The following is a 16906-nucleotide window of genomic DNA, read 5'->3' on the forward strand; positions in this document are numbered from 1 at the left end:
GTAGCCATGTCTTACAACTTGTGTCCAATCGTAGTGCACGCAGCAGGGCCGTGTCACCCGCAGAAGGCGGGGCTTATCGGAATACGATTGGGGAAAGAAATAACACCATAAAAAGAGACTCATATAGCGGTCAAAACAAATTGCGTCATCATTCTGCGACACACGGTAGTCGTAGTTGCAATAATAAGAAGCGAGACGCATTTTACGTTAATAAAAGAAGTTTAATGAAATGAATCGGGGTTTTTTTATTTAAAAAATTAAATAATAATCAGATCCTCGTTTAAAACATCGTTTCCTTGTAATTTGAGTTTACCTTTTTTCCTTTGAATTTATATTTTATTTATGACGTTTTATAATATATTTATATCACCGTTTACATGTACATGACCACATGGTGGTTAGGAGAAGGGGGGGGTGTGAGAGACAAAGAGAGTGTGTGTGAGAGGGAGAGAGAAAGAGAGACAGTGTGTGAGACACAGAAAGAGAGTGTGTGTGTGAGCACTAAAATGATGCCATTACAAACATCCACACACCACTTTTTACACCGATGTTTATTATTCTTATAAAAAAAATGCAGAATGCTACTAGAGAAACATTTCCATAAGTCATTGTGGATATAAAAATGTCTCTATACTATATTTGTGTATTAAATATGCAAATCAGAACCTGAAAATGTTTCGCATCTATGAGAAGCTTAACGTGTGCTTTATGGAGCTCTGTATTTATTCTTAATGTGTACTGCAGCTTACAAGTTATATTTAAAACCAGCATTGATGATACAGATTCTAAATGTTCCAGCTAACTGTAAATACTAGCACATGCAGTGTAAAGCTTCAGCTTGGTGAAATAAGGGAAATAGAGCAGGGAATCATTCTACTGAGCGTGAGCGAGAGCGCCGGCTCCTTGTCCGTATCCGAACCCTTTTGGACCGAAGCTTTTAGCATAGCACCCTGTGTGGAACACAAAATGATGTAGTTAATGCAGCTACACCATGTTTTCTACAGGATACAATAAAACCAGCAGTGCTGTACATACATGCTACTATTTTTGAGGGAGCTGAAATAATAATAATCGTACCTTTGCAATAGATCTCTCCATCTTTGTCCGACAAGGTGGTGGATTCGAGGCCCTTCCCACATTTAGCACAGCGGAAACAGCTCTTATGCCATGACTGGAGAAAATACACAAAACATGTAAACAACAATTCACAACCTGTGTGAGCCTGTTAGCAGATTTTATTAAATATGTACAAGTCTGTTCATTTTAAAAATAAAAATAAAGTTGCTTATTCTAATCACTAGAATGATTTCACCTTCACTGAGCCTGACACACCCTGAGGCCACACCTCCTTCACTGAGCCTGACACACCCTGAGGCCACACCTCCTTCACTGAGCCTGACACACCACACCTCCTTCACTGAGCCTGACACACCACACCTCCTTCACTGAGCCTGACACACCACACCTCCTTCACTGAGCCTGACACACCACACCTCCTTCACTGAGCCTGACACACCACACCTCCTTCACTGAGCCTGACACACCACACCTCCTTCACTGAGCCTGACACACCACACCTCCTTCACTGAGCCTGACACACACTAAGCCTACACACCACCTCCTTCACTGAGCCTGACACACCACACCTCCTTCACTGAGCCTGACACACCACACCTCCTTCACTGAGCCTGACACACCACACCTCCTTCACTGAGCCTGACACACCACACCTCCTTCACTGAGCCTGACACACCACACCTCCTTCACTGAGGCTGACACACCACACCTCCTTCACTGAGCCTGACACACCACACCTCCTTCACTGAGCCTGACACGCCACACCTCCTTCACTGAGCCTGACACACCCTGAGGCCACACCTTCACTGAGCCTGACACACCCTGAGGCCACACCTCCTTCACTGAGCCTGACACACCCTGAGGCCACACCTCCTTCACTCAGCCTGACACACCCGAGGCCACACCTCCGACACACACACAGAGGCCTTCACTGACACACAGAGGCCACACCTCCTTCACTGAGCCTGACACACCCTGAGGCCATGCCTCCTTCACTGACACACACACACCCTGAGGCCATGCCTCCTTCACTGACACACACACACCCTGAGGCCATGCCTCCTTCACTGACACACACACACCCTGAGGCCACGCCTCCTTCACTGACACCCCCCCTGAGGCCACGCGTCCTTCACTGACACCCCCCCTGAGGCCACGCGTCCTTCACTGACACACCCCCTGAGGCCACGCCTCCTTCACTGACACACCCCCTGAGGCCACGCCTCCTTCACTGACACACACACACACTGAGGCCACGCCTCCTTCACTGACACACACACACACTGAGGCCACGCCTCCTTCACTGACACACACACACACTGAGGCCACGCCTCCTTCACTGACACACACACACACTGAGGCCACGCCTCCTTCACTGACACACACACACACTGAGGCCACGCCTCCTTCACTGACACACACACACACACTGAGGCCACGCCTCCTTCACTGACACACACACACACTGAGGCCACGCCTCCTTCACTGACACACACACACACTGAGGCCACGCCTCCTTCACTGACACACACACACTGAGGCCACGCCTCCTTCACTGACACACACACACACTGAGGCCACGCCTCCTTCACTGACACACACACACACTGAGGCCACGCCTCCTTCACTGACACACACACACACTGAGGCCACGCCTCCTTCACTGACACACACACACACTGAGGCCACGCCTCCTTCACTGACACACACACACACTGAGGCCACGCCTCCTTCACTGACACACACACACACTGAGGCCACGCCTCCTTCACTGACACACACACACCCTGAGGCCACACCTCCTTCACTGAGCCTGACACACCACACCTCCTTCACTGAGCCTGACACACCACACCTCCTTCACTGAGCCTGACACACCACACCTCCTTCACTGAGCCTGACACACCACACCTCCTTCACTGAGCCTGACACACCACACCTCCTTCACTGAGCCTGACACACCACACCTCCTTCACTGAGGCTGACACACCACACCTCCTTCACTGAGCCTGACACACCACACCTCCTTCACTGAGCCTGACACACCACACCTCCTTCACTGAGCCTGACACGCCACACCTCCTTCACTGAGCCTGACACGCCACACCTCCTTCACTGAGCCTGACACACCCTGAGGCCACACCTCCTTCACTGAGCCTGACACACCCTGAGGCCACACCTTCACTGAGCCTGACACACCCTGAGGCCACACCTCCTTCACTGAGCCTGACACACCCTGAGGCCACACCTCCTTCACTCAGCCTGACACACCCTGAGGCCACACCTCCGACACACACACAGAGGCCTTCACTGACACACAGAGGCCACACCTCCTTCACTGAGCCTGACACACCCTGAGGCCATGCCTCCTTCACTGACACACACACACCCTGAGGCCATGCCTCCTTCACTGACACACACACACCCTGAGGCCACGCCTCCTTCACTGACACCCCCCCTGAGGCCACGCGTCCTTCACTGACACCCCCCCTGAGGCCACGCCTCCTTCACCGACACACACCCTGAGGCCACGCCTCCTTCACCGACACACACACCCTGAGGCCACGCCTCCTTCACCGACACACACACCCTGAGGCCACGCCTCCTTCACCCACACACACACCCTGAGGCCACGCCTCCTTCACCGACACACACACACACACTGAGGCCACGCCTCCTTCACCGACACACACACACACTGAGGCCACACCTCCTTCACTGACACACACACACACTGAGGCCACGCCTCCTTCACTGACACACACACACACTGAGGCCACGCCTCCTTCACTGACACACACACACACTGAGGCCACGCCTCCTTCACTGACACACACACACACTGAGGCCACGCCTCCTTCACTGACACACACACACACTGAGGCCACGCCTCCTTCACCGACACACACACACACACTGAGGCCACGCCTCCTTCACCGACACACACACACACCCTGAGGCCACGCCTCCTTCACCGACACACACACACACACTGAGGCCACGCCTCCTTCACCGACACACACACCCTGAGGCCACGCCTCCTTCACCGACACACACCCTGAGGCCACGCCTCCTTCACCGACACACACACCCTGAGGCCACGCCTCCTTCACTGACACACACACACACTGAGGCCACGCCTCCTTCACTGACACACACACACACTGAGGCCACGCCTCCTTCACTGACACACACACACACTGAGGCCACGCCTCCTTCACTGACACACACACACACTGAGGCCACGCCTCCTTCACTGACACACACACACACTGAGGCCACGCCTCCTTCACTGACACACACACACACTGAGGCCACGCCTCCTTCACTGACACACACACACTGAGGCCACGCCTCCTTCACTGACACACACACACTGAGGCCACGCCTCCTTCACTGACACACACACACACACTGAGGCCACGTCTCCTTCACTGACACACACACACACACTGAGGCCACGTCTCCTTCACCGACACACACACACACTGAGGCCACGTCTCCTTCACCGACACACACACACACTGAGGCCACGCCTCCTTCACCGACACACACACACACTGAGGCCACGTCTCCTTCACCGACACACACACACACTGAGGCCACGTCTCCTTCACTGACACACACACACACACACACACTAGCTAAATAGTTAGGTTATGGTAACAACAGACTGCTAATAACTTTCACGTGTCACTCACCGCTCCTGCTCCAATGGTCTTCTCGGCTGCGTACACGGCTTTGCCGCAGCGAGGGCACATGTCAGAGCTCCCAAACTTCTGGGCGAACTTGGAAGTGTTCTGGTTGTTAGTGGGCTGCTGCGGCATTTCACTGTAAAAACACACACACAGGTGGAAATAAAACAGCATAATGCTACTGTGATATAACTAAATATTCTGTTCAACAATAAAGAATTATATTTAAACAAACATCTCACTCCACGGGCTTGATTCCCAGAGACTCTCCTCTGTCCATGCTCAGCGTCCCGGCACCAGCACCGTAACCGTAGCCTTTTGGGCCGTACTTCTTTCCGTAACAGGACTTGCAGTAGACCTCATTTTCATGGGTAGCCACAGTAGTGCTGTCAAGGTTCTTCCTGCACACCACTGACACCAGGAGAAGTCGGACTTAGTGCAGTTCCTGTATTTAACTTATCTATTAACGTCTTCATGACATGCTAGCTACCGCAACTGTTACAGTTAAATGAACAGTTATAAGTCTCACTACTCCAGCAATAAGAGTGTTTAGCATTGCCTGCTGTTCTTTCTTGTAAGTCTGCTAGCATGCTAATATTTAATGCCAGTCAGTTAGCATATGTACTTTAGGCTAGCTCAGGGGTCGGCAACCCGCAGCTCCATAGCCGCAAGTGGCTCTTTCATCCCACTGCTGCGGCTCCCTGTAGATTTGGAAAATAAATATTTATTTTAAATTTTTTATTTTTGTTAGTTAGTTTTTAAAAAATGTAATTATAAATTCTAAGATCATGATGGTCTTGTAACATTAAAGTAAACCGTGTTTAATTCTTTTTTTTTCAAAATATGCGTCATAACCGCCGACTTGCGAAATCTGACACACAGAAGCAGGCGCATTTTTGGTTTGCTGCAGCCGGCAAGTTTAATTTTTTATGTCATGCATGGCTGTCTGGCTGTCAAGTGCCACACATTGAGAGTGACAGTCACGCATTTTGGTCTTTTCTCACACCGCACATCGTATTCTCACGCAGAAAAACTATCATATATTTAATAAGCCGCAGCGCCCAAAATGTGTCAGTCCGCACTGCTGTCTCTGTGGAACCGGGCAGGAATCAAGCGCGTCTCAGTTCTTAGTCAAGCCTGACACTTATCAGCCAATCAAAAAAGAAGCTACACAATAGCCAATCAGAAAATAGCACTATCTGGGAAAGATTTAACGCAACATCCAATGAAAAAAAGGGGTTAGAGATGTCATGCTTGCCTGTCTTCAAAACTTGAGAGCCTTGGTCATGAATACGAAGGACTCAATTATACATTAAACATTTTATTTGAAAGTAACTTTCAACCCAGCGTCTTTATTCTTAAGGTTAGTTCAAACTGTTCAAAATATTTTTGTTTTTTTCTATACTTTCCATAAAGGTAAAAAACGATATATGCAGTGTTATCTTCATTTTAGATGTCAAAAGAATTTTGTGGCTCCCTGTGGTATTTTTGTGGTAAACAGGTCCAAATGGCTCTTTGAGTGTTTAAGGTTGCCGACCACTGGGCTAGCTAGTCCATCAGTTACAGCATTAGTTAGTATGGAAAAGCTCTAGAAGTTGTTGTATTTATTTGTTTTACTTAGTTGTAGGTCTCGCTAGATAGCATATATACTGTAGGCTAACTACGTGTTTGTTGTAGGCTTGGTAATCTAGCAGTTATGCTAGTTTGTGCCATAATAAGGAACTTGGTGAAATCCAGGCACATCCTAACGTCCCTGCATTTGTCTAAGGTTGCGTGAGAGACATTTAAAGTCCTTAAGCAAACACATCCTTATCCTGAAGCACCATGTCATGACGAGTCATGGAGTAAACAAGGAGTCGTGTTGTGAAGATACTGTGATTATGTACCATGAGCTGAAGTGTGTTTGACAGATTTTATAAGACGTGTGTGTGTGTGTCTGATAGAGGATATGAAACATGAGGCTGAGATGTAAGCCGTGGTTTTAAGGAAATAAAGCATTACAAGATAAATGAACTCACTACAGAGGAAACATGACTTATGGAAACTCCGCCCATCGCACTGAACTTCCTCTGCGAAGTAGACGGTCTTCTGACAGCAGGCACACTTGTTTCCACCCCCGAGAGGCATTCCTGAAACACACACACAATAACAATAAATAAAAATACAGATGTTATATTAATGATTAAACTAAACTAGCTGGAAGTGAAGGTATGGCCCACACACAGACACACACACACACCCTCCTATACACACACACACCTTCCTACACACACACACACACACCTTCCTACACACACACACACACCTTCCTACCTTCCTACACACACACACACACACACACCTTCCCACACACACACACACACCTTCCCACACACACACACACACACACACCTTCCCACACACACACACACACACACCTTCCCACACACACACACACACACACCTTCCCACACACACACACACACACCTTCCCACACACACACACCTTCCCACACACACACACCTTCCACACACCTCTTCCGCACACACCACACCGTCCACACACACCTCCACACACACACACACCGTCCCCCACACACACACCTTCCCACACCCCACACACACACACTCACGCACCCACACACACACACACACCCTGCCCACACACCACACACACACCGGCCCACACACCTTCCCACACACCTTCCCACACACCTTCCCACACACACACACACACACAACCCACACCTCCACCCACAGCCACACCACCATCACCACACATTCCCACCACACCCACCACACCTTCCCCCACACCACACACACACACACCACCCCACACCCCCCACACTTCCCACACACACCCCACACACACTCGCCCACCCCACAACACCCCTTCCCCCATCACCTTCCCCACCCACCCTCACCACCTTCCCCCACCCCACCACACCCACACTTCTCGCCTCCCCCCCACCTCCCTCCACCCCTGCCCACACGTCACACCCACCCTATCCTCGCCCCACCACCCACCTTCTCCACCTTCACCCCGCTTCACCCGCCCCACCCCACACCGCTACACGCTCCACCCCACCTCACGCCCCTTCAACCATCTCACGCGTCTTTCCGCCCCACCCCGCTGCTCCGACTCACTTCTCTCACCCCACACTCCTCTCTCTCCTTCGCACTCCTTCTCACCTCCTCTCTCTCACTTCACTCTCACACCCTCGCTCTCCATCCCCCTCTCGCTCTCGCTACGCCCCCCTCCGCCCGCCCCGCCCCCCACTCCCACATCCCGCTCCCCACACTACACCTACACACCACACAACCCCCTTCCTCCCACACCCCTCTCACCACCCCACCCACCACCCACAGTCCAGACGCACCCACACCCTCCTGACTACAGCACACTCCCCCCACCTTCCCTCTCCCACTCCACGCTCCTCACTCCCCTCGACGCTCGCCCCCACTCGCTCTCTCTCTTTCACTCAATCCCCCACGCTCACTCCCCCCTCGCCCACCATTTCTCCTCACTCGCGCTCCACACACACCCCTCTCCCCCAACGCACCTCGCCTCCCGCGCTCCCCCCACTGCTCCCCCCTCGCGCTCTCACCTCAGCACCCTCACTCCCACTCATCTTCCCTCTCACTCCCACGCTTTCACTCACCCCTCCCACCCCCACCCCCGCACTCTACACACACTTGCTCTCCCACGCAGTTCCCCGTCCCACACCCCTCCCTCCAGCCCAACCCACCACCACCACTCCACTACACCCCACACCACCCACCATCACAGCACACACCCACCCACACCCACACTCCCACCCCCCGCCTACCCCACCCCACTCTACACCATCCATACCACCCCACTACCCCCACCCCCCACCATCACTCCTCACCCCACATAACCCCACACCCGCTCCTCGTCACCCCCCCCCTCCCTCACCCACCACCCCCTCTCACCCCACTACTCTCCCACTCCTTCGCACCCACTCCCCCTCACCCCCACGCACACTCCTCGCTCTCACTCTCCTCACACCATCCCCTCCTCCCCCCTCCACACCCACACACACCCCTCACACCCACACCACATACACACCACCCTCCACACCTCAACACCACCCACACACCACACCCTCCCACACACACACACCCTCCCACTCACCACCCACCTCCACACACCCTCACTCCCCCTCCACACCACCACACACGCACACACACCCCCTCCCCACACCCGCTCCGCTCACCCCTCACACTCACACTCCCCCTCCCCACACTCCTCACCCACCAAACCCACACACCCCTCACAACCCTCACCACACCCCACACTACACCACCCACCCCCCACCTTCTACGACCCCCACCACACCCAACACAACACTCCTGCCCACCCACACCGCACCCGCTCCATACACACCCCTCACCTACCACACACCCACGCCCTCACCTCCAACCCCCACCCAACCCCCACATCCCCACCCACCCTCACACACACACTCCACTCTCCCTCGCACGCTCTCCTCTCGCTCACCCACCCGCCCCCACCCCTCGCCCCGCCCGCTCCCCCTGCCTCCTCGCGCGTCTCTCACCAGCCTCCTCGCCTCGCCCCCCTACCACCGCTCCTCCTACACTCCTCACCGCCTCTCTCTCCTCTCGCTCCTCTCCTCGCAACTCTCCTCGCACCCCCATCCTCTCCCACCCCGCCCTCAGCCTCCCACCCCCCTCGCCTCCTCACCCCCCCCCCCTCCTCTCCTCGCCCCCCGTCCTCCTCCCACTCACCACACCCACCCGCACCTCCTCCCCACCCCCGCCTCCTCTCCTCACTCCCCTCTCCTCCCCCGCCACTCCTCCCCACCACGCCGTCCTCCCTCTCCTCACCCCCTCCTCTCCTCTCAGCTCCTCCCCCCCCAGCCCCCTCCTACTCCTCCCCCCCCACCCTCCTCCCCACGCCCTCCTCTCCTCACGCCCACCCTCCTCCCACACACTCCTACACACACACACACACACACACTCCTACACACACACACACACACTCCTACACACTCCTACACACACGCACACTCCCACACACACGCACACTCCCACACACACACACACTCCCACACACACGCACACTCCCACACACACTCCCACACACACTCCCACACACACACACACACACACCTCTAGGTGTGTATCTACATCCCTTTTCTGAGGAAAACTTCTCACTTCAGTAACATATTCTGCTACAAAATGTATGTTTGTCTAAAACAAAAAAAAGTTCAGAATAAATAAAATAGATTTAATCAGCTTTTAGACCAATCAGAATAGAGAAACCTGTGGAAATAAAGTTCAGGTGTAATATGTGAACTTCTACCACAGAAAACGTCTGAAATGTGTTTTAGGATTGAACGGTTGTTTTGGCTTTATAATGAGTTTAACACACTTCCTCCCTGAGTACACAAGGAACAGTTCTGTAGGACTGAAGATAAGCGTGGAGCTGCGACATTAAACACACAAAGTTTCTGGAAAATTCTTCCCGAGAAAGCGTCAAAGTGTTATACGGGCGAGACAGGACATGTCTCTCTCTCTCTCTCTCTCTCTCTCTCACACACACACACACACACACTGTTACGCAACATCGAGACAAAGAGTGTGAAATGTGTGTTGTGTTTACAAGTAAACTTTACAAATAAAAACCATAAAACCCCCCATCCGTTCTTTCCCTCATGCTTGTGTTCTGTCTGTTTCTGTAGCATCATCATCACCAGCAGCATAAAAGTCTCCAGCCAGGTGAAGAAGATAAGAGCAAAATTCACACCATACCTGTAGCGCACGAGGACTTCACGAGGAGCTGTTATGAAACTTGGCCTGCTTGGAGCTCACGACCTTCCCTACTTCCTTCCTTACTTCTATAGACTTCTGTGACCAAAAAAAGAAAAAAGGGCAGAGGCAGAAATGAAGTCATCAGGTTGTTTTTTTTAGGTTTGACTCTACAAATACTGCCCCCTTATGGCATTCCCAAGCTCAGTTGTGCACAAGTGCTTTTTTCCTGTAAAATGAGGTGATATAAAGTGATGTATAGTGATGTATATTGCTGTGATATCAAGTGATATATAGTGATGTATAGTGATATAAAGTGATGTATAGTGATATATAGTGATGTATATTGCTGTAAAGTGATATAAAGTGATGTATAGTGATGCATAGTGATGTATAGTGATATGAAGTGATGTATAGTGATGTATAGTGATATAAAGTGATGTATAGTGATATAAAGTGATGTATAGTGATGTATAGTGATATAAAGTGATGTATAGTGATTTGAAGTGATGTATAGTGATGTATAGTGACATAAAGTGATGTATAATGATATGAAGTGATGTATAGTGATGTATAGTGACGCATAGCGATGTATAGTGATATAAAGTGATGTATAGTGATATAAAGTGATGTGTAGTGATGTAAGGTGATGTATAGTGATGTATAGTGATATAAAGTGATCTGTAGTGATGTAAGGTGATGTAAAGTGATGTATAGTGATATAAAGTGATGTATAGTGATGTGTGGTGATATAAAGTGAAAGTGACATACGGTTAAGTACGGTCACCCATACTCAGAATTAGTTCTCTGCATTTGACCCATCCAAAGTGCACACAAGTGATGTATAGTGATATAAAGTGATGTGTAGTGATGTAAGGTGATGTATAGTGATGTACAATGTAAACTGTTTGAATACTGGACAGATGCAAAAAGCATTTCACTGCATGTCCTCCTCCGTATGTATGTGACGAATAAAATTTGATTTGAAAGTGATGTATAGTGATGTATAGTGCAGTTGTTATATAACACAAACCCCTGTTTACACATTGCTATAACATCACGCTGTAATAACATCCTTTAGAGGCTGATATGAAAGCAGACACTCAGGGCTTTAGGAATCTCTAGTATTTCATTATATCATGTATTTAGCTAGCCATATTACTAAAGGGCAATTTATTCATACAAAAAAGCAGAAAAACAAACCCGATAAGGATTCTATAGGTTTTACAGTAAATGGACAACTCAATTATGTGCCCCCCCCCCCCCAAAACCTGAACCCTGAACACTTCCTCCAGTCCAAGAGACCAGACAAAATTTTGACCATTTTATTGCAATTCATAACGTGATATCTTGAATTTTTACAGGAAAAAAAAGAAGACATGAGCAATGAGAAAATAAAAAACAACCATGTAGGACACTTAGCGATGAACATACTCATGAACAAACACACTCATGGATCATTTTTTAAAGGAAAATAAATGTTATACACACAGACAGGGGGATTACGGGGAGAGAAAAAGCATTTAAAATGGGACCAAATTTTAAAAGTATAACCATAACAAAGCACTGATTGTTTATTCAGACAGACAACAGACTTTAAAAATCGCTTCACAAGAAGAGAAGTGTGTGCACATTCTTTTTTTTGTTATTATTATTAATATTATTATTATTAATAAAGAACGAGTCCAGAATTTGACGTTTCTTCACTCTGGAGGCTGAGGTGGTTTGTTTGAGTGTTTGTGTGTGTTTGAACGAGCAAGCAAACTAAAACAAAACAGTCCTATGGGTCATCGCCGTTTATGCTGTCGCCGTCATCCTCGCCTTCCTCGTGCTCTCCCTCTTCTTCCTCATCCTCTCCATCCTCTTCCTCGTTCTCTCCGCCGATACTCTTTGCCTGTAAACAGACAGCGTGCGTCGGCATTAAACGGTTTTCAAATCGAGTTGCTTCCCTTTTTCAGTATAGAATAAACCATACTATGGGGTGAGAGCTAAACCCTCCGTCATTACGAATCAGAGCGTGTATTTAAGATGAACCGAGAGAATCCTTACCTCCTCCTCATCTTCCTCCAGAAGATCTCCCTCTTCGTCAGAGTCGTTGAGCTCCTGCTCCTCTCGGTCACGCTCCTTCTTACTGCTCGAGTGCTGCTGAGAGACTTCACCCATGTCCGCCTTCCCCACCTTTCCTTCTGCACAGAGAGACAGAGAGCTTTGAACACTGAACATGAACGACTGAGGTTTAAATATAAACCATGGGTCAATATAAAGGGATCCATGATGAGACAAGAAGAGAAACAGAGGAGGAGCCGCTACCTGATTTCTTGCTATGATCTTTCTCCATGCGGTCTAAACTTTCCAGAAGATAATCCACTTTGTGTTTGATCTGAGCCAGTTCCCGCTTTATGGTCTGAAGGTCGTCTGCTTTAACTGCTTTAGAGGGAATAAATAAAGCAGCGATACATCAGTCTGACTGCAGGCATGGCGCTGCTAGAAAGCTCAGGAGGAGAGTGAGGTGTGAATACTGACTGGCCCGTGATGAAGAGCGCTGGCTGCTTTTGGAGGAAGATGAGAAGCTGGATTTGGTGCGTCGGCTTCCTCCTCCGCTCAGGCTGACCCGTGCTCGCTTGGAGGGAATGACGGCACGGGAGAGGGGTGGAGGAGGGGGGGGCACACGGGACGGATACGCGTACATCCTGAAAAAGGTCATGTCCACGCGAACAACAGTTACACATCCAATCAGGAAACGTGCGTGTACATCTCTCTCTGAGGTCAACGTGAGGAAAAAGGTCAACACTTTACCTGTCGTAGTAATCTCTCTGGAAATCGTAGTCGAGCTCAAAAGTGGAGCTGCTGTAGTACAGAAAAGGGAAAAAAAAAAACGACAAGACGTGAAACGGGGCGTCAGGTTCAAAGCAAGAAAGGAGTCGGATGGAGAGAAGCGTCACACCTGTACATATCTCCTGCTGGACGTTTGGTGGTTTTTGATCTGTGAGGCTTGGGCTCGCCTGCCAGGTTGATGTCTGGAAGTCAGAGGGGAAATCAGCAGTTCATTGGAGATCAAATACAATTCGAGACTCGAGGACCAAGAATTCATCATTTGAAACATAGGACGTTAGTAGAATCTGCAAGGTTGCTTGAAATATGTTGCAAACAAAAAGATACTGATGTAAACCATCCCTAGCAGCAGAGCACTTCCTCACCCAGGACCTGTCCAGCGATCATGCGCCCGTCCTCTCCGCCCACCGCGGCACGAGCATTCCTTTCGTTCGAGAACTGGACAAAAGCGAAACCTTTGTGGACGGAGCAGCCCACGATCATACCGTACTTGCTGAAGATGGCCTCCACGTCAGCTTTGGTCACCAGCATGGTGTTCAGATTCCCGATGAAGACGCGAGAGTTCAGCGAACGTGGGTCCGTCTTATTGGTCACGTTGCTGGCCATGGCGTTCGGGGAGCGACTTTAAAGCAGCACAAAAAAAAACACAACCTCTTATTATTTTAACTCTAAAATAAAAGTGGTTAACTATTTACAAAACACATTCAACGTCTGATCGACTTGCGGAAAGAGACGGAGAGATCGTTTCCTCGTTATAAAATTTATACACAGGGCCTCACAGATCTCACAGTTCTGATTGGTCAGGAGGCAGTGGGTCAGTTTCTATAGTAACCGGGGTTTGTACGTCACCTACAGACTTTTTTTTTAACGCTTAATGATTAAGGAGACGTTTATTTAAAACGAGATGGAAGGAGTCTCCAGTGTCAATAAGATTGAAATTAAGCTGGAGGAAATTTCTATCATGATGAGATGAAATAAAAAAAAAATTAAAATAATAATAATAACAATAATAATAATAAAATTAACCTTTAAAAGGAATAATCAGGTTAATTGAACATTTTTTGTTGTTCAATTAGGAACCTAAGCACTGAAAATAATCTTAAATGAAATCAAAGCAGACAGTAATTTATACAGCAATTTTCTTGTTGTTGAAAGTTTTCACTCACTCCATGGTGTATGTGTGTTGATCGCTCGTCTGCTGTCGTCCCACAAGATTTACACTGAGGTGAAAAAGCTAGGCAGTTAATTAACCACACACAATCAATTAGCTAGCTAATGAATTAAACACAGGTGCTTGCTATCTGATAAGATTTGTTTTTCCTCCTTTTAGTGCATTATATGTTTCTCATCATGACACATCATCAGTGATAAAATTATTCCATCTCACTAAATCATACATGATGCTAAACGTTGCACTTAAAACTTGCAAATTTAACCCTGAGGCAATTAGCTAGCTATTTAGCATTGGCTAGTGTATTAACCCTCGATAGCCAGTTGACAACACGTTAAATTAGCTCGCTAGTGACGTAACCCTAGTGAACCGGTAGCCTTTAGCAGTGTAATTGATTAGTTTAAGGTAATTAGCTAAATAATAATAATAAATTAGCTAAACCTTCTAATTAGCGTTAACAAGGTAACTAATAGGCTGTAACTACTGTATTATTAGCTTGTGAGAGCACTTTCTTGTAGATTTAGCGATGTATTCTATTATAAAGGGATTTAATATTGCATAATGCACTACTTAGGGAGTACACAAGTCCCCCCCCCCCCCTTTTTTTGTCTGCCACTCCAAGTGCACTATGTAGGGATTAGGGGCCATTTTTGGATGCATCCTGACCTGTAAGTGGTGTAAAAATCTGCCATTTCAGACAAGATACAGATTTAGCCATGTGGTGATTTATACAGGAGGTAAAATCTATAATGGGATTAGTTGGAGTTATAGGTAGTTGGCTACTTATAGTGCACTATGTAGGGAGCAGGGGGTCCATCTGGGATTCATGCCATATGTAGTGCACTATACACACACACACACACATATATATATATATATATATATATATATAGTCTCATACATTACTGTAATGTAATGCGTTATTTAAGGATTAGGAGACATTTTGGTTTCAGCCACATCTCTCCAGTCAAAGTGCACTACACAGGAAGTGAGGGGCGATTCTGGACACAGCCATGTGAACTGCTCATGGCGCACAACATGTAAAGCAACTGACCATTCAAGCGTAATGCATGCAGTGCGGTGTAAAAACACTATAAACTACATGTAGGGAACTTATATAGGGAATACGGGGAGATTTGGGACACAGCCGTGTTGTTGGATTGCAGTATAAACGGCGTAAAATACATAATTTTTATGGATTAATCTATGGAGTAAATTAAGGACCTGGAGTGTTCCTCTTAAGAACAAATCCAGACAAAAATACGAATTTTTTTAAGGGAATTTTTTTTTTAATGTCTGCAGGTCATCAAAACACAGTGTGTGTGCATACATACATTATATATAATGTGTGTGTATACACAGTGTGTTTGTGTGTGTGTGTGTGTGTATATATATATATATATAGTGTGTGTGTGTACGTGTGTGTGTACACTGTGTCTGTGTACATGAAAAACACCCCAATGCAACACAAAGCTCACACGCTGCTGGAAATAAAGTGTAATTCGGGGTTAAACGTGTCCCTTAAACCAATCCCTAAAAAAACGTCCACATTAAACAGTAAAATGATTTTTAGACACAAGTTAAAATAAAAAGAGCAAAAAATCGGCGCCTGAAAGAGAAACAAAGACAACCTGCAGGCCGCAGAGCAAAAACTACGCAGAGCAAAACCCGGTGAAATAGGGGGAAAAAATAAAAATAAAAATCGTTGATTTAAAAAAAAAAAAAAAAAAAAACTACTCACCGAAAGTTCAAAGTTAAAACGCGTAAATGTGTAAAGGTGCAGATATTTTATAACACAGGCGCAACGAGTCGGTATGAAGCGAGAGAAAACACTACAAGCTAACGGGAACGTGTCTTCAAAATAAAAGTCTCTTAAAAAATCATATTTCTACATCCGACTTTAAGCACAGAAACAGACACGATTCCATAAACATATGGAAAATGAGTTCTGATTCATTCATAGGTGGGTTTTTTTGGATAGTGATTTCTTTAAAGATGTTTTGTTCGGTATATTTTGCTTTTCGTCTCGACTCAAGCGTAGACCTTCGGTGCTGTTTAGATCCATCACAGAAAACTTAAAGCACACCACAAGTAAATTAACACAAAGTGTTTGAATAAATATTATGTATGTATAATTTTTATTTATCTATATAAATAAAAATAAAAGAACTTTTATTTTATCACACGGTGCTTATCCTTTGGTGTGTCGTGCTTCATTGGTTATGCAGTGCAATTTGTACACCTAAAACTAATCCCAAATTAAATAATCCCATAAAAAAAACCCACACAGTTCATTATTCCTTACTTACCGACATCACCTGCTTTCACCTCCCTCCACCCACAGAAGCCTTTTATT

At 47.7% G+C, this 16906-nt stretch overlaps 3 protein-coding genes across 9 annotated transcripts in view; 1 reads left to right on the plus strand and 2 right to left on the minus strand.

Annotated features, from left to right (window-relative positions):
- Nucleotides 1–10638, plus strand: part of rnf32 (ring finger protein 32) — a 33621-nt gene extending 22983 nt beyond the window's left edge. Inside the window, exon 9 of the mRNA XM_027156744.2 lies at nt 10481–10638. The gene's annotated coding sequence lies outside the window, so the exon portion shown is untranslated. The remainder of the gene's footprint in view (nt 1–10480) is intronic.
- LOC113649131 (cysteine and glycine-rich protein 1-like) lies at nt 534–10687 on the minus strand. The gene is made up of 6 exons (XM_027156746.2): nt 10551–10687; nt 6791–6901; nt 5015–5183; nt 4779–4908; nt 1078–1171; nt 534–950 (listed from the first exon to the last, which is right to left on the minus strand). The coding sequence occupies exons 2-6, from the start codon at nt 6897–6899 to the stop codon at nt 874–876; spliced, it is 579 nt and encodes a 192-aa protein (XP_027012547.1). The 5' UTR covers nt 6900–6901; nt 10551–10687; the 3' UTR covers nt 534–873.
- Nucleotides 10688–11858: 1171 nt separating this feature from the next.
- Nucleotides 11859–16419, minus strand: LOC113649152 (heterogeneous nuclear ribonucleoprotein C). Of its 7 annotated transcripts, none has more exons than XM_027156788.2 (9): nt 16292–16419; nt 14546–14599; nt 13865–14001; nt 13492–13564; nt 13344–13391; nt 13071–13237; nt 12858–12974; nt 12597–12733; nt 11859–12441 (listed from the first exon to the last, which is right to left on the minus strand). In XM_027156788.2, exons 2-9 carry the CDS (start codon nt 14548–14550, stop codon nt 12328–12330), a joined length of 798 nt encoding a protein of 265 aa, XP_027012589.1. In that variant the 5' UTR covers nt 14551–14599; nt 16292–16419; the 3' UTR covers nt 11859–12327. The 7 variants fall into 7 exon arrangements, with proteins under 7 accessions (XP_027012589.1, XP_027012585.1, XP_027012588.1 ...); XM_027156784.2 differs by having other exon boundaries at nt 12858–12971; nt 13745–14001; XM_027156787.2 differs by having other exon boundaries at nt 13344–13394; nt 16292–16417.
- Between the last annotated feature and the right edge of the window lie 487 nt (nt 16420–16906).

This window comes from Tachysurus fulvidraco, chromosome 1 (assembly GCF_022655615.1).
Source record: "Tachysurus fulvidraco isolate hzauxx_2018 chromosome 1, HZAU_PFXX_2.0, whole genome shotgun sequence".
Classification (NCBI taxonomy): Eukaryota; Metazoa; Chordata; class Actinopteri; order Siluriformes; family Bagridae; genus Tachysurus; species Tachysurus fulvidraco.

What these genes read in the sequence shown, in the direction of transcription:
- LOC113649152 (XM_027156781.2), bottom strand. An exon ending in AGATCATAGCAAGAAATCAG is followed by an intron (nt 12,734 to 12,857) that starts GTAGCGGCTCCT and finishes CTCTCTGTGCAG; the next exon opens with AAGGAAAGGTGGGGAAGGCG. An exon ending in TGGAGGAAGATGAGGAGGAG is followed by an intron (nt 12,442 to 12,596) that starts GTAAGGATTCTC and finishes GTCTGTTTACAG; the next exon opens with GCAAAGAGTATCGGCGGAGA.
- LOC113649131 (XM_027156746.2), bottom strand. Translation starts at nt 6,899, where the DNA reads ATGCCTCTCGGGGGTGGAAACAAGTGTGCCTGCTGTCAGAAGACCGTC. An exon ending in CTGGGAATCAAGCCCGTGGA is followed by an intron (nt 4,909 to 5,014) that starts GTGAGATGTTTG and finishes GTGTTTTTACAG; the next exon opens with TGAAATGCCGCAGCAGCCCA. An exon ending in TGGAGAGATCTATTGCAAAG is followed by an intron (nt 951 to 1,077) that starts GTACGATTATTA and finishes TGTTCCACACAG; the next exon opens with GGTGCTATGCTAAAAGCTTC.